The following is a 17,347-nucleotide window of genomic DNA, read 5'->3' on the forward strand; positions in this document are numbered from 1 at the left end:
GTGCAGTGTCACAGGTGGTTTGCGAAGGGGATCACTACAAATGGCTAGGGAGACAGTTCTGAATATTGGTACCTTTTTCCATAGCCTAGGGTAATCAAATCCAATATTTCACTCCTGAGGGTAACCCAGGATGTAAGATGCATCTCCTGCATGTGTGCTGCTTCAGACCAACTCCGTATGCTGCTCGCCTATGTGACGCTCTGGTCCCTGCAGAAATAATTGCCAGATGGCATGCCAAAGTTTCCTACAGCCAGGGGAGAAACAAGGCAGCTCTGCCAAGGAACCTTCAGCAGAGGATTGCAGAATACGTGCAGGAAAGTTTCCTAGAGATCTCTATGGAGGGTTCCCAGGACATCCCTATGTACATTAACAAACTTTTCCGCCATGGCCCCACTGCATATATGGACAGGCTCTATTGTTAATTTCTGTCCCTTATCCCTCCTCTACCATATAACAAAGCACATAACAGCTCAATCTCTTCTCACCGTGCAGTATCAAAGCAAAATAAGCACTTATCGGAACTCCCCTCCCCTGCATGCCAGAGCCAGAGTGCTGGGACTGGCTAGACCCCTCCAGAGTGGAAAAGAGGTCCTGACTCACCGCACCAATGGACAACCCTGCTGTGCGCTCCACATCGTCCTCCAGCTCCACTTCTTCGTCCACCTCTTCATCATCGGGGTTGAGTCCGCTGGCTGCTACCTCTAGTTCCCCTGAAGTATCCACAGGCGCTTGGAGGAGGAGGTGGGATCGCTGCCGAGGATGGCATGCAGCTCCTTATAGAAGCAGCATGTTTTCGGCGCCGCACTAGAGCAGTGATTGGCGTCCCTGGCCTTCTGGCACGCCTGTCTCAGCTCCTTGAGCTTAGAGCAGCACTGCTGCATGTCCCCCCTGTGCCCCTTCTCCTGCATGCCACTAGCAATCAACCGTCGGTATCAAAGTTCCTATGACTGGAGCAAAGCTGCAACTGCACAGCCTCCTCTCCCCACAGACTCAGTAGATCCAGCAGCTCTGGTGGCTCCACGCAGGAAAGCGTCTGCTGAGGAAAGCTGGCATGGTCAGCTGGGAAGATGTTGTGTGAACTGTGCATGCCGAGCAAACGGGAAGAGGAATTTCAAATTTCCTGGGCCTTTAAATGTGGGAGGGGTGAATACCTGTGTACCTTCAGGGCAGCGGAGTTCAAACTGCTGACCAGCAGTCATGATGGGCATTGGGAGACACCTCCTGGAGGCCAATTAGGGCAACATAATCATGCACATTGTCTATACTGATGCTGCGTCACTGTAACTGGGTTGCAAAAAGTTCTAGCGCTTGTCGAGGTGGTTTTATTATGTTGGCGTAGCAGGGGAGTTACATCAGTGGGAGGAGCATTTTAGTGTGTGTATCTCCACTGTTTTGTAGACAAAAGTTGACTTTTGTCAACTAAACTATATAGTGTAAACAAGGCCTAAAGCAACACTATTAGGTTAAAAATCACATTTAAAAACAAACTTTCTTACCTGATAGTACATTAGATTATTAAAACTTAAATTTCCATTGGTTTTGTCAGATATGAAAATCGGCTGTGTTGATTCTTCTAAATAAGTTAAATATCCCCAGATTTTGATGTTTGATGTTATCTCCCATAAATAATCTGCTAAAAGGAAACTCCAGTGGTTGGTGGACTGGTTGTTTTTTTTGCTTTGTTTTCGGGAGGGGTCGGGGTTAGGATTTTTTTGAACATTGCAGAGAGATTTGGGGGAAGTACAAAAATGTAAATGCAAATGGCAAATAAATTAAAGAAATAGTAAAAATGTCAACATTTTGTGGCTGTGGAAGGCTCTGAGCTTATTCCACAGAGACTGCCATTTTCCTGTGAAACAGGCAGGACGCTTTGTTAACAGAGCTTGAGTCTTTTCCATTGATTTCAGTCAGAAAAGCAGTCAACTTTGAATGTTGTTTTCAATTAAGTTTCAGCATCTATTTTAAAGTTTTGTGTGAAAGGAAGGAAAAATGTTTGGTGTTTTACTTTGTAGATGAGGTCTAAGATATGAATAAGAAAATCTGCTGTACTTCCCACGTTCCCAAGATTTTTTGCTCATTAACTTCTGAAAGGATGTGTTACTGATGTTTAAGTATGCCAGTCCAATCGAGCGCTAATCTTGCTAGCTTGTTTACAGTACTCCTCTCACTGGAGAAACTTCCTTTGTTAGTTTGTGTTACTTTAATAAAGCTGTAGGAATGAGATTGGCACATTTAGTTTAAACTCCAAATAGGCACACAGTGTTCCAAGTTAAGGATCATGAGTACTCTGTGGGAGGTGAACGGAAGAAATTCTCTTTTCATGTACAAATCCAGAACCCATCTGTCAACAAAGTACATATCCCCAAATCAGTTTGAAGTAAAACTACATTTACTGCCATCCCAAGAAATTTAATGGCCTAATAAAATTTAATGACAGGTTTCAGAGTAGCAGCCGTGTTAGTCTGTATCCGCAAAAAGAACAGGAGTACTTGTGGCACCTTAGAGACTAACAACTTTATTTGAGCATAAGCTTTCGTAGCCCACGAAAGCTTATGCTCTAATAAATTTGTTAGTCTCTAAGGTGCCACAAGTACTCCTGTTCTTTTTATAAAATTTAATATTCCTGCTTTTTCCATTGCAGTAAATGAGAATGCTTTTCTGTTGTTAACAGTTAAACTTAAAACAAAAAATGGTGACCCAAGACTGCATAATTCTGAAAATTTGCAATATCACTGGAGTTTTTTGTAGTAAAGAATGAAGAACTGTTATTGGGTCAGTGACTTCTGCACACATGATGATAAAGTGAAAGTTACATTGGTAATACTTTTCAAAGCCACTAAAATGTACTTATTAAGATACTATCAAAAATAAACAGAATGTCATAGAATTAGGCCAAGTAGAATATGAAAGAGTATTCTTATAGACACGGATACATTTTCAGAGCGAGAGAAATGCATGCAGAAGATAAAATTGTTTTTGCTATCATCTGGTGTTACAACTAACGGTATTATATTGTAATTAGGCTGAGTAGTTATATTTATATTGGTCGCTGTTCATATATAATAAATATGAAAGGAATATTGCTTGATCCTTCCTACAAAGTGCTGACTACCCCAGTTCCCACTAAAGTCACTCGGAGCTGAGGGTGGGATTGTACAGGATTATTTCTGTAGATTTGGTCCCCTCCCTTTATGCTTTCAAAGCAAAATAAGAGCAAGTATTTTTTTTTTACAAAAGATAATCACAAGGATTTTTCTTCTGTTTACTTGTTTTATTCCAGAACCCGTTTTCAGCCTCTTTGCATACACAGACAAAAACACAGCTGTGCATAGCCGGATCATTTGGTCTTGTGATTGGACCCCAGACAGCAAATATTTCATTACCGGAAGTCGGGACAAAAAGGTAACTAATACAAAAGGAACTAACAAATAGAACAGCATAAAGTAAGCATTGAGTTGAAATAAACGTATTTGGATTTAGCAACTGTATCATATATATGAATAGTGACATGGAAGTCATTGGGGCTACTTGGGTGCATAAAGCTAATCACGTACATAAGCATGTGCAAGTTTATGGCCAGTGATTTGCTTTTTTTTTTTATTGTGTATAGCAACAAAAGGAGAACATGCTGTATGTCATTTTGTGCATGTGTTTTTTAATCAAGATTCTGTAACTTGATTCATTCTGCTCTTACAAGTAGACTTATATTTACCAAATATTGTTACCAATATCTTTAATAATACCACTCTAAACTCTGTTTTTAAGAAAGATTTGAATTCCTATAAATAGAAGCTGTTGTTTATTTCATGGGGGGGAAAAGAGTTTTGCTCTATTTACCTCCATACCACAATACAAAATTACTGCTATTCCTGATGTGTTCTTAGTTCCTAAGCACAGGTACATAAAAGATAAAAGGGAACAATTGATTCTCTTATTTCTAATAGGTCATTGTCTGGGGTGACTGTGGCTCAGCTGGAGCTACTGAAAGCAGTGGGCTAGGTGCAATCGCCCCTTGTTCTTCAATACTGGATGTTGGGGATTCTGTCACTGCAGTCAGTATCAGCCATGTGCTTGCTCCTGATGAAAGGTATTGTTACCTCTGCATTCTATAATTCATTTGTTGGTGGTTTTTTTCTTTTTACCTGAAATTGATATTTGTTTTCCACTTTAGTCAGTGCAAGCCTTTTCTAGGTCTGTTGCTTGCTCTCTTTTAACATTATATTTTTGTTTTCATTTACATGTTCTTTTGATGATGATAAAATATTGATTTGAAGAGCAGGTTTCAACATAAAATGTGTATGATTTGGGCAGTGATCACCTTTTTTGAAAATTGTTGATTCAAGCTTTTTATAAATAACATAGTTGTTCCTTCTCAACAGCTACATCATTGCAGTAGGGTTAGAGTGTGGGAAGATTAACTTGTACACATGGAAGCAGAGTGAGCAGAGACCAGTGTTGACTGATTGGACCAAATGTGTCGAGACTGACAACAGGTATCTTTTTTTGGGTGAAGGGGCTCATGAGCAGTTCTCCAGACCTATCCTGTCTTACAAGTGTGGCAAGGTACCTTCTCGGTCTCACCAGCCTCAGCTGTTTTTAGCCTTGGTGAGACGGGCTTGGGTAAAAGGGTCCTTCTAGGATGCATAGGGGACGTCCGTGCCTTCTCTCAGCCAGTCTTTTGGGCTTCTTTTTCTTCCCTTATGGGAGGGAATGCAGCCTCCCCTCTTGGTGAGGTTCGCTGTCTTGCTGCTCCTAGCCTACTGGCAGCTTGACTCCTTCTCTCTCTCCTCCCCCCTCTTCTCCCAACAGGGGAGGGTTTAAAAAGGTCTCAGGCAGCCCTTAGTTGGAATCAGCTGATCCTAATTGACCTCAGGTAACTTCCTCTTAGCTGATCCTAATTGAGTCTCTGGTAACCCCTTCTCAGCTGAACCTGATTGACCTGTAGTTACCCCTCCTCAGTTGATAGGGAGGAGGGCTTTTTAACCTTCTGGGACTGTTTTCTACCCCTCCCTTGCAGCTGTCTGTCCTGAGTTTAATCACATATCCCACCCCCCTGCTCAACACTACGGGGTTGGGCTACTTGGGTCGGCAAACAGTGCACCCTCGACAGGCCATCCGCGTTGCCATGCATGATTCCGGACCTATGCTGTACTCTGAAGTGGAAGGGTTGTAGCAACAGGAACTACCTTGTTACTCTTGTGTTTCTTTCTTTGTTTTGGTGCATCCACTTCAGAGGGGCATGGTCCGTGACGAGGGTAAACCTCCATCCGAGTAGGTAGTAGCGAAGGCTTTCTATGGCCCACTTTACCGCCGGGCATTCCTTCTCTACTACAGCATATTTACGTTCTCTGGGCAGGAGTTTCCTACTGAGGAACAGGACTGGGTGTTCTTCTTCTCCGACCATTTGTGAAAGAACTGCTCCCAACCCAACCTCAGAGGCATCGGTTTGCAAGATAAACTCTTTCTCCCAGTCTGGAGCTACCAGCACTGGGTCGGTGCAGAGGGTGGTCTGCAGATCTGCAAAAGCCTCCTCGGCCGCGCTGGTCCATCTTACTATGTCTGGGCCACGGGCTTTTGTTAGTTCTGTCAATGGGCATGCCCTGGTGGCAAAGTGTTGGATGAGCTGCCTATAGTATCCAACTAGTCCCAAGAATGCTCTGACCTGTTTCTTCCGGACTGGTCGGGGCCAATTCTGTATTGCCTCTAACTTGTTGAGTTGGGGCTTCACCATGCCCCTCCCCACTATATACCTGAGGTATTTGGCTTCTGCTAGACCAGGGGTTCTCAAACTGGGGGTTGGGACCCCTCAGGGGGTTGGAGGTTATTACATGGGGGGTCGCAAGCTGTCAGCCTCCACCCCAAACCCCGCTTTGCCTCCAGCACTTATAATGGTGTTAAATATATAAAAAAGTGTTTTTAATTTATAAAGGGGGTCACACTCAGAGGCTCGCTATGTGAAAGGGGTCACCAGTACAAAAGTTTGAGAACCACTGTGCTAGCCCAATCGCGCATTTGGAAGGATTTGCAGTCAGCCTTGCCTTCCTCAGGGTGTCCAGGACTGCTTCCACCTTCTCCAAGTGCGTCTCCCAGTCTGGGCTATGTATAATGACATCGTCGAGATAGGTGGCCGCATACTTGCCATGTGGACGCAACAGTTTTTCCATGAGTCATTGGAAAATTGCGGGAGCCCCATGTAAACCAAAAGGCAGGACAGTGTACTGATACAGTCCCTCTAGTGTTGAAAAGGCCCTCTTCTCTTTGTCAGTCTTGGCTGGGGGATTTGTCGATAACCCTTGGTCAGGTCAAAGGTAGACAAAAATCGTACTTTTCCCAATCGGTCAATTAGCTCATCTATCCGGGATATAGGGTACGCATCAAATTGGGACACTTCATTCAGTTTCCAGAAGTCATTGCAGAACCTCATACTGCCATCAAGCTTAGGTACTAGGACAACTGGACTTGACCATTGGCTTTGAGACTCTTCAGTGACTCCTAACTTCAGCATTTTCCTGACTTCTGTCTTGATCTCTTCTCTTTTCGCCTCCGGGATCCAGTATGGCTTGACATTCACCTTCACTCCAGGCTCTGTGAGGATGTAATGGTGAACCTCAGTAGCCCTGCCTGGCATTTCCGAGAATACGTCCTGGTTGCATTTGATCATGTTGATCACTTCAGTTCGTTGGTCAGGGGTCAATTCCGGGGATTTTCCCACTTGGCCAGGCCGGTTGCTTGCAGGGGGTGACGACCCTGGAGTGACCACATGAGCTTCTCTGTCTTGCCAAGGTTTCAACAGGTTTATATGATAGATCTGTTCCAGCTTCCGGTGACCAGGCTGTCGGACCTTATAGTTGACCTCTCCAATTACTTCTATTATCTCATATGGCCCCTGCCACCTGGCCAGGAGCTTGCTCTGCGCTGTGGGTACGAGCACCATTACCCAATCTCCCACCTGAAATTTTCGGATCATCGCTTGGCGATTGTAGTATGTCTGTTGGGCCCCTTGCGCCCTCTCCATCTGTTTCCGCACTATGGGGGCGACTTGGGCTATCCTGTCTTTCATCTGCAACACATGCTCGATGGTGTTTCTCCCTGGGTTCGGCTGTTCTTCCCAACCCTCTTTGGCAATGTCCAGTATGCCACGGGGGAGGCGACCATATAACCGCTTGAATGGGGAAAACCCAGTTGAAGTCTGAGGAACCTCCCTTATAGCAAACATTAGGTATGGCAGCAGGGCGTCCTAGTTCTTCCCATCCCCGCTCACCACCTTTCGTATCATGTTCTTTAATGTTCTATTAAAACGTTCGACGAGGCCATCAGTCTGCGGATGATAGACTGACGTCCTTATGGTCCATATGTGGAGCATTGCACATAAATCCTTCATTAATTTAGACACAAGGTGGGTTCCTTGATCCATCAGGATCTCTTTGGGTAACCCACTCTAGAAAAAATTTGGATTAATTCCTTAGCTATGGTCTTGGACATAGAGTTCCGTAGGGGTACGGCCTTGGGGTATCAGGTGGCATAATCTAGCACAACCAGTATGTGCTGATGGCCCCGGGCTGATTTCTCCAGTGGCCCTACTAGGTCCATAGCTATTCGCTCGAATGGGATTTCCATAATCGGCAGAGGTACCAAAGGGGCCCTTAAGTGTGGTCGGGGGCCATATAATTGGCATTCAGGACAAGAGGCACAATATCATCAGACCACTGCATAAATTCCGGGCCAAAAAAACCTCTGCAGAATTCGATCGAGGGTTTTATCTACCCCTAGATGCCCCCCAAACAGATGGCCATGGGCTAGATCCATCACGCCCCTCTGATGCTTCTGCAGTACTAAGAGCTGTTCCACGACTTGCTCTTGGACCCAGACTACTCTGTATAGCAGATCCCTCTTTATCATATAACATGGCCCTGGGCTCTCCCTTCCACAGCGACCCCATTCACCTCAACTGCTTCTTTGCGAATGTTGTTATGTATCGGATCATTGGCCTGATCCTGCCCAAAATTCTCCAGTGAAGGTCCAGTTTGCCCAAACTCAGGGGGATCTATTTCCGTCTCCCTCTCAGGAGGAGTCCGCGGGGAACTGGGTCCGGCTGCGGGTTCGTCGACCGCCTGCATAGTCCCCTTGTCAGTTGGGCCAACTCTTTCCCCTACAAGTATAGGCTTCTGGTTCTGGGCCAAGAGTCTCATTCCCCTCCTCTTATCTGCCGTCCTTTCTCGCCAAGTCTTCCTGGGCTTCCCAGGAAGAGAGAACAAATCCTGGGCAAATTCATGGAAGACCGGCGGGGTGCTAACTATTGGAGTCATCCCATTGCTCTGGGGGTTATTACCTTCTTCGGACTCCTCTCCAGGGAGTAGGCTGCCAAACCCTGGGAAGTCTCGTCCTATGAGGACTGGATAGGGGAGTTTTGGGACTACTCCCACGGTCACCTTAGTGGGGTTTCCCATGACCTCTATTTTTACCGGGATTGTCGGGTAGTAATTGACATCCCCATGTACACAGGATATTCCTGTGCGCTTGGCCCGAGATAGTTGGTCTTGCCCGACCAGCTTTCCCGAGACCAGCGTGACCTCACTTCCCGAGTCCACTAACACAGTGGTCTCTATGCCATTCATTTTAATTGGTCTAGTATACCTATGAGGGACCATCACAACCCTTACTAGATTTATTAGGTCACATGGTCCTTCTATATCTCCCAGGTCGCATTGCATGGGCTCTTCTAGGTTTGGGCATTGGGCAGCTATATGCCCTATTTTCCCACATGCATAACGTCTGTACCCTGCTCGGGGCAGCCCCCTATTTTTCAGGCTGTTGGGCCTTACCCCCTGAGTCTTTCTCCCCCAGTCCGTAAGTCTCTCCACGATCTCCAGCTGCTCTTCAGCCTCCTTCCTCCCCTCCATAGTTCTGCCCGGGCCTATGGCAACCCGGGTCCTCGGCGCAGAGACTTGCCTCCTATTCTGGTGCCTTCCTTCCCCGGTGGTCCTAGAAAGTTCTTGGGCTGCTAGATGTCTCTCTACGAGGGCAACTAGCTCATCATAAGAGGAGGGATCATTTTGACTAACCCATCCTTGCATGTCTGGTGGTAGCCCACTCATGTACCTGTCCAAAACTATGGTTTCCACAATTTTCTCCAGGCCGTGGGTCTCGGGGGGGGAAGCCACTTCCGGGATAGGTGGATCAGGTCAAACAGCTGGGACCTCGGCGCTTTGCTGTCCCAATATTTCCACTCGTGGAACCACTGGGCCCTTATGGCTGTCGTCACGCCAGACCTTGCCAGGATCTCCGCCTTCACCTGGGAGTAATCTGTAGCTGCTTCTGTTGTCATGTCAAAATACGCCTTCTGGGCCTCCCCATACAGAAAAGGAACAAAGATACTTGCCCACTGGTCTTGGGGCCAAGCCTCCCACTGGGCCGTTCTCTCGAACGCGAGGAGATATGCCTCTATGTCGTCGTCAATTGTCCTCTTCTGTAAGTAGTTGCTTGCCCACAGGGGCCGGGTCCCATGGGGCCGTGCGTCAGAGTGGTCAGGGCCTTTAGCTGGTTCACAACCTCATACAGGGTGGCTCGATCCTAGGCCGCCTGGCTCATCAGTAATTGATTTGTCTGCTGCTGTATTTGCACTGACTCCTGCTGGGTAGTCATCAGAATCCTGGTAGCCTCTTGTTGGGCTGCGGTGGCCTGCACCAATGCCTTCACTACATCCTCCTTTTTTTTTCTTCTTCTTCTTGGGGGTGATTTATCCTGCCCTGAGATGGTTCACCACGAAGTCTCGCTCACAGATCCCACCCCTGACACCACGTGTGGCAAGGTACCTTCTCGGTCTCACCAGCCTCAGCTGTTTTTACCCTTGGTGAGACAGGCTTGAGTAAAACAGTCCTTCTAGGATGCACAGAGGCAGTTCGTTCCTTCTCTCAGCCAGTCTTTTGGGCTTGTTTTTCTTCCCTTAGGGGAGGGAATGCAGCCTCCCCTCCTGGTGAGGTTCGCTGTCTTGCTGCTCCTAGCCTACTGGCAGCTTGACTCCTTCTCTCTCTCCTCCCCCCTCTTCTCCCAACAGGGGAGGGTTTAAAAAGGTCTCAGGCAGCCCTTAATTGGAATCAGCTGATCCTAATTGATTCTCTGGTAACCCCTTCTCAGCTGAACCTGGTTGACCTATAGTTACCTCTCCTCAGTTGATAGGGAGGAGGGCCTTTTAACCTTCTGGGACTGTCTGTCCTGAGTTTATCACACAAGTCATATGCAAGGAAAGAGCTTTCTTTTGAGATCTGGACAGTATTGGAATTCTGAATTAAATTTATTTAGATACACATTTTTTTTTTTTTTTGCTATTTTTATGGTGTATCAAAAGCTTTAAAAGTTTTTTCAGAAAAAGACAATATGCAAACCCTGTAACCCCAAGATATCCTCCAACAAAACCTGGGAAAGACCAGCATCAGCATTCCTGATATTGCCAAGGGAGAAAGAAGCTTTTTAAAGACAAAAATATTATTTCAGGCTGCCATTAGACATCAGAGAAAGGCAAAAAGGGCATAAACCCAGTTTTTAAGAAATCCTTTGATGTCACCTTTAAGGGTAAAATAGGATTGAAGCTTTTAAAAATGTTTTTAAAAAATCATTGTTAAAATGTGGAGAGGAGTAGGAAGTGAGAGATGGCGTGGTGATTCTACTGATCTGTGCCATCGACTGTGGGATCCCAGCTCTGTATTCTTGGGAGTTGGTGCAGAGCTTTAGCTGTGCCAGAAAGGCCCCAGTCAGAATATGACTTTCTAATAGTTGTTCCCAAGTCATAGTCATACTTTAACACCAATTCTTCAGTTCAGTTCATTTGGCCCAAATAACTTTTTAGTTTAAATTCAACATCCTAATCATCACTGTTGCTCAGGAAGCATTGTTAGATAGAACAAGCAGTTTTATATGGCACCTTCCATACAGAAAGCAAACCCAAAAGGATTAGAACATAAGGCATACATACCGGTACTGCAGTGACTTTGTGGGCACATACAACAATCATCATAAAGCTGGCCAGGAACATTTCATTGAACCAAAATGTTCCACAGAGACATCCATTTCCACAAAACTTTTGTTCAGAGAGATCCTGTAACTGGGTGGGTAGAGGATTGGCCTGGGATGTCGGAGACCCAGGTTAAAGCACCCTGCTCTGCCTGATTTGGAGTGATCTGGGATGAAAAACTACTGTGAATCTGGCAGAGCAGGGACTTGAACCTAGGTCTGACACAGCCCAGACTGATTCCCTGACCACCTGGCTGGAGAGAGACAGATACTCACAGACACATCAGTTTTGTGTGAAAATGTTTCAAAAGGTTTGGTTTTCATTCCAATATGGAATGGAAAATTTTGAAACCACAAAAGTGGCAGTGAAAACATCCTCCTGCCAGCTCTAAGTCATTATGCTCCTAAGCACTAGCTTATGCATTGCATCCTGTTTTAAGAGTTAAGAAGAAAATTACTCAATATACTGGAATTATACTCTACTCTTTATCTTGGCGGCCTGGACATGATCATCAGTTCAAAACCTTAGACTGATATCTTCGGTAAATGACAGCAGTATTTTAGAGTACATTACAGGAAGGGAAGCTACAGTGTTTCTCTGATTTTGTAACTAGAAATTATAGATGAACTCCAATCAGAGCCGTGGACTAGAATCACCCTCCACCACCACCATACATTGAAGAAATTGGAATTCACATTTGGATCTGCAGATGAACATTGTGACTTTGGCTCATGTATACGTAGTCAGTTTGAAAGACGCATCAAACAGTGTTTCTAGCATTTAGTCAGCAGTGTCATTTCTGAGCAAGTGAGATGCTTAACCTGAAACTAATGCGGTGAAACTTAAAATTGATAGCCGTTTTAATTATTGACAGGTGAGAGGATAAAATGTCATTAGTGCTGTTAATAACCCTAGAAATTCTGGAGTGTTTAATACCTTCAGGTCATGACAAGTCAATTTTTCTCAGCTGGTAGCACTGAAAGGGAGTGCACTAATTAGATAAATGATGATGTTTAAACTCAGAAGTCCAGCTGAGTTTGACATTTTGAAGTTGGTGTATGCATTCTTTTTTTCAATGTCTTCCGTCTTCATTGCAGCCAAAGTCACACTCTTGCTATCAAACGGCTATGCTGGAGAAATCAGGTGGGCAGAGCTGGACATAACGACCAAGACAACAGTGAATGGTTGCAGCTTGCAAGTTGTGGAGCTGATCACTGTGTAAAGATACTAAATGTTAACAGGTGTGCTCTTTAGATAAGGCAGCAGATCCAGCTGAGCCAAATGAATCTGTATTTTAGTTTGTTTAACCATTTAATTTTTAAACTCCATTTTCTGTTGTGAAAACAGGAATGTCTGACAAGTGTATTGATCTAATTTATTAAAGTATCTTGAAAAATAGCACCTTGTAGTGTCTTGAAGTGTTAAATAATTATCTTATCCAGCAGTATTAGGAAGTTTCAAATACATTGGGTGTTCCAGCTAGTAAATATTTTGGAGTGTGTGTGAAATAGATGGGGGTTTCCACTTTATATAAAAATGGTGGCAAGGAGACAGTGTTTCTCCACTCTGTATGGAGATGGATAAGTAGAGAAATCAGTACTTCTATCATCCAGTTGAGAGGAAAGGAACTGTTTGTGTTTGGGCTTCAAATGAAGTATCAAAACATTTCAGACTTATTACAGTAACTCCCCATTTATCGTTGTAGTTATGTTCCTGAAAAATGCTACTTTAAGCAAAACGATGTTAAGCGAATCCAATTTCCCCATAAGAATTAGTGTAAATAGTGGGGGTTAGGTTCCAGGGAAATAAATACATATATATATATATATATACACACACACAGAGTATGAGTTTTAAGCAAACAATTTAATACTGTACACAGCAATGATGATTGTGAAGCTTGGTTGAGGTGGTGGAATCAGAGGGTGGGATATTTCCCAAGGAATGCCTTACTGCTAAATGATGAACTAGCACTCGGCTTAGCCCTAAAGGGTTAACACCGGGGTCTCAAACTCAATTTACCTTAGGGCCAGTGCCAGTCCTCAGATCCTCCCAGTGGGCCAATAATGTCACTCATGCGGCCCAGAACCCACCCCCCAAAACTCCATCCCCCCAAACTCCGCCCCCCATCTGCCTAAGGCTCTGGGAGGGAGTTTGGGTGGGGGAGGAGGTCTGGGATAGAGGATTGGGGTGCAGGCTCTGGGAGGGAGTTTGGGTGCAGAAGGGGTGAGAAGTTGTGCTCTGGGAGGAAGTTTGGGTGGGCGAGGGGGTCTGGGGTGCAGGCTCTGGGATGGAGTTTGGGTGTTGGGTGCAGGCTGGAGCAGGGGGTGGGGTTGCAGGCTGTGGGAGGGAAGAGGGGTGCAGGGTCTGGGAGGGGGTGTGTGGGAAGGGGGAGGGGATGCAGGCTCTGGGAGGGAGTTTGGGGGCTGGGAGGTGTGGGGAGGGGGTGCAGGATCTGGGAGGGAGTTTGGAGGCGGGAGAGAGTATGTGGGGAAGGGGTGGGGTGCAGGCTCTGGGAGGGGGTTGGGGGCCCACTTACCTGGAGCTCCAAGGCGGGGCGGGCCAGGGGCCTCCGCGCGCTGCTGCCCCCAGGCACTGCACCTGCAGCTTCTCATTGGCTGCAGGGGCGCTCGGGGCAGGGGCAGCACGTGGAGGCACAGCCCTGCCCTGCCCCAGGGCTGCAGGGAGGGGCCAGCAGACACGTGGAGCAAGCAGGCAGAAGCCATTGTAAATCGCCCGGGGCCGCGCCAAGGGAGAGACCCGGTCACAAAATTGCTGGAGCTCCGCGGGCCACGCTGGGGAGGTTCTCGGGCCACAGATGGGCCGGGAGTTTGAGACCCCTGGGTTAACATGTTGTTAATGTAGCCTCACACTCTACAAGGCATAGGCACCTTCCCGTGGGTGCCTGACCTTCCCCTGCCCCTGCCCCTGGCCCACCCCCACTCCACCCCTTCCCTAAAGTCTCTACCCGAACTCCGCTCCCTCCCTGCCAATATTCCAACTCCTTCCCCAAATCCCCGCCCTGGCCCTGCCTCTTCCCCGCCTCCTCCCCTGAGCGTGTCGTATTTCCGCTCCTCCCCCAGCTGTTTGGCGGCGGCCAGGCAGGAAGCACTGGGAGGTAGGTGGAGGAGCGGGGATGCAGCACGCTCGGGGGGGGGGGAGAGTGGGGGAGAGCTTGGCTGCCAGTGGGTGCAGAGCACCCACTAATTTTTCCCCCTGGGTGAGCCAGCCCCGGAGCACCCACGGAGTCGGCGCCTATGCTACAAGGCAGCACAAATGGAGGGAGAAGACACAATAGACGCATGGCAGTGGCTGCAAACATTCCCTGCGGAAACTGAATCTGATGATGAACCCACACTATCCCACTGGAGTGCACCACTCCCTCCACTTTCCAAAGTGTGTGTGTGTGTGATGCGCATTGCCCCTTTAAGTACGCTGACCCTACTCTAAGTACATTGCCTTTTTAAGTAGATCAGCAAGTTGAAACAGCAGCTGCTGCCAGCAAGCGCCCCCCCTCCTCAGCCCCGGTGGGTCCGGCCCCCCCCCCCCCCCCCCCCCGCTCTGTGGAGAAGGGATACAGGAGCGGGGAGAGGGGAACACCCTGACAGCACCCCCGTCGGCGTAGAGCATCTTCCTTAAAGCGCTACAGCGGCACAGCTGCGCTGATGCAGCGTTTTAAGTGTAGACCCACCCTTTGTTTCCCAAACTGGAGGAAGAGCTGTGTGTGAGCTCAAAAGCTTTATCTCTCTCACCACCAGAAGTTGGTCCAATAAAAGATATTAGCTCACCCACTTTGTCTCTCTAGCTTTACTTGGAGCAGTCACACTGAAGTCATGGCACTACTCATGGTGGTAGAGTTAAACACATGCACAACTGTGTGCAAGATTGGGGCCTGAAACAGGTTTCTCTGGATTATAGACAAGAAACTGTGCAATGGTAAAAAGTCAGTCTTGCACATGAGTTAATATGTTAAAAGAAGAATAATTCCATGTATTTTTATTTCACAGGGATGAAATTCTAAATCCATAATATTTCAGTGATCATTGAACTGAAAAACTGCTCATTTTGTTTCTTTCTCTGTGGACCACCAGATGTCAGTATAAGAAAAAGGATAAGCAAAGGACCACAGAATCTGTGATATATAAATGAAAAAACAAAATACAATTATCGTCATTCAAAGGAAAATATTTGTTCTAGACTGAGGTTGTTTAAATAAATGCTTCTGATAAGCACCTTCCAGGAATAAAATGTTCACTCTCCGTTTGTTGGGGTGGGTTGAATCTGACTTCAGAAAATGGAGAACAATCTTCAAATCAGATTGCATCATGTTCTGCGTTCCATAACCCTCACCCCAAAACTACAAGTTGAAGATCACAATATAATTTTTAAATTCCATCTAAAGCAAGAAAAATTAAGAGTAAAATCCAAATTATTTTACCAAAAAGCTTTTAAAGAGTGGGAGTTTTCTGCATTTTATGAAATCCTGTTAGAGTTTGTGTTTTATCTTGTGGAGCCTAGTATAAGCATGCAGATGTCGTAAGAAGGGTTTACAACTGTGAGGTACTGTGCACTCTCTGGAAACTTGTGGGATTTGCAGTTCCTCAGCACCACAGTATGCCTATAAAAAGATCAACAGTATTTATTACAATAGGTGATTCCTTTCATTTATTTAAATTGGGATTTGGATTGCATAGTAAATAGAACTGCTTATTTAAGACATTTACAAATCACTCTTCCATTTTGAAACAAATTAAATCTTCCTTTTTTGAAGCAGTTAAACCACCTGAACTGAATTTAAAATAACCTTCCAGGACTATATGCGACGAGACAGAGCAGTTTCCCATTGCCTCTGGACTGCTGTAATCTACTGTAATTTAAGACCCAACTAAAATGATTTTGCTGTTATTGGTCTAGTCTGTAATGGATACTTGTCAGCATCTCAAAATCACCACACAGTTTGGGATGATCAACATTTTCTGCTAGTGAGGTTAATAGTTGAATAGTAGGCTGAGGTGATGGCAGTGTGCTTGCTTAGCAGCTGATAACATTATGCCTTATTCTAGCCTGTGCTAGCAGTCTTCTTGTAAATTCAGGGATCAATCAAAGAACAGGTAGTGAAAAGTACGTTTATTGCCTCAGTGGAGGAAAGGGAGGCCAGAGGCCTGGGTCCACAAAGGGACTTAGGCACTGCAATGCTCAGTGTTGTGGTGCCTAGAAAAAAACAGGATTTCTGTGACCCACAAAGCCAAGTTAGGCACCTAGGCTCCCTATGCAATGGATGGGGTGGGGCGGGAGAGGCCCCATAGAACGCAATCCACAAAAGCCAGTCTGCCAGGTGGGGAGCTGCCTAAACTAGCCAATGGGAGATTCTGACAAATGGGGTGTGTCCTAAGCCCTGTCCCTCTCCCAAAGATCTAGGGACATCTAAGTCCAGGCTATAGAGAGAAGCCTGTGTCTGCTCACAGTCCACGAAGGGGAACCCACCACCTGGAATCAGGTGGCTTAGGTGCCAAAGTCATTTCTTGCAGGAATGAGTGAGGCACCCATCTCACTCCACACAAAACAGCAGGAGGAGATAGTGGTGGTGCCCCAGGCCAGGGGGTAGAATACTTGCCTGAGATGTGGGAGACCCATATTCAATTCCCCTTTCTGCTAGAGGAGGAGAAAGGATTTGAAAAGGGGTCTCCCATCTCTTCAGAGAGGGCTGTAACCCCTGGGCTATGGGATAGTCTGATGTGGGGCTCCCTCTCTCTCTCCTGGTGAAGCTATTCCACTGTGGATAAATAGCGATGGAAGCAGGGAACTGAACCCTGGGTCTCCCCTTCCCAGGTCCTTTCCCTGACTATCAGGCTACAGCATCATTCTCACTCATTTTCTCTGACCTAATGACAATTGAAGTATTTCTCCACAGTGGAACAAGCTGGCACCAAGGAAAAGTACCTGTAGGAGTTTCCAGAATTAAAAAAAAGGCAAAAACAGAATGGATTTATGGCCAAAAGGACCCACTATGCTGTGTCTTCTTGCATAACATAGACCATAGAAGGAATTCTTCCCTCTTATGCAATTGAACATTATTGAGACAAATAACTCATGGTTAGGGCCCTACCAAATTCATGGTCCATTTTGGTCAATTTCATGGTTATAGGATTTTTAAAATAGTCAATGTCATAGTTTCAGATGTTTACATCTGAAATTTCATAGTGTTGTAACCGTGGGCGCCCTGACACAAAAGGGTATCATGGGGGTGGGGTTGCAAGGCTATTGTAGGGGGATCATGGGATTGCCACCCTTACTTCAGTGCTGTTGTTACCAGGGGTGCTGCCTTCAGAGCTGGACAGC

General features: G+C 46.2%; 1 protein-coding gene across 2 annotated transcripts in view; it reads left to right on the forward strand.

The window, feature by feature from the left end:
- ELP2 (elongator acetyltransferase complex subunit 2) overlaps positions 1 to 15,220 on the forward strand; it is a 120,451-nt gene extending 105,231 nt beyond the window's left edge. The window contains exons 19-23 of one of the 2 annotated variants that reach the window (XM_026659236.1): positions 3,281 to 3,402; positions 3,945 to 4,087; positions 4,380 to 4,493; positions 12,106 to 12,249; positions 15,016 to 15,220. In XM_026659236.1, the coding sequence (XP_026515021.1) occupies positions 3,281 to 3,402; positions 3,945 to 4,087; positions 4,380 to 4,493; positions 12,106 to 12,249; positions 15,016 to 15,037 (545 nt within the window). In that variant the 3' untranslated portion in view covers positions 15,038 to 15,220. Of the gene's footprint in view, positions 1 to 3,280; positions 3,403 to 3,944; positions 4,088 to 4,379; positions 4,494 to 12,105; positions 12,410 to 15,015 lie in introns of those variants that run through there. The other variant, XM_026659237.2, reaches the window with a different exon arrangement.
- Positions 15,221 to 17,347: the final 2,127 nt, after the last annotated feature.

Source organism: Terrapene carolina, unplaced genomic scaffold, assembly GCF_002925995.2.
Source record: "Terrapene carolina triunguis isolate 2854851 unplaced genomic scaffold, T_m_triunguis-2.0 Scaffold613, whole genome shotgun sequence".
NCBI classification, from domain to species: Eukaryota; Metazoa; Chordata; order Testudines; family Emydidae; genus Terrapene; species Terrapene triunguis.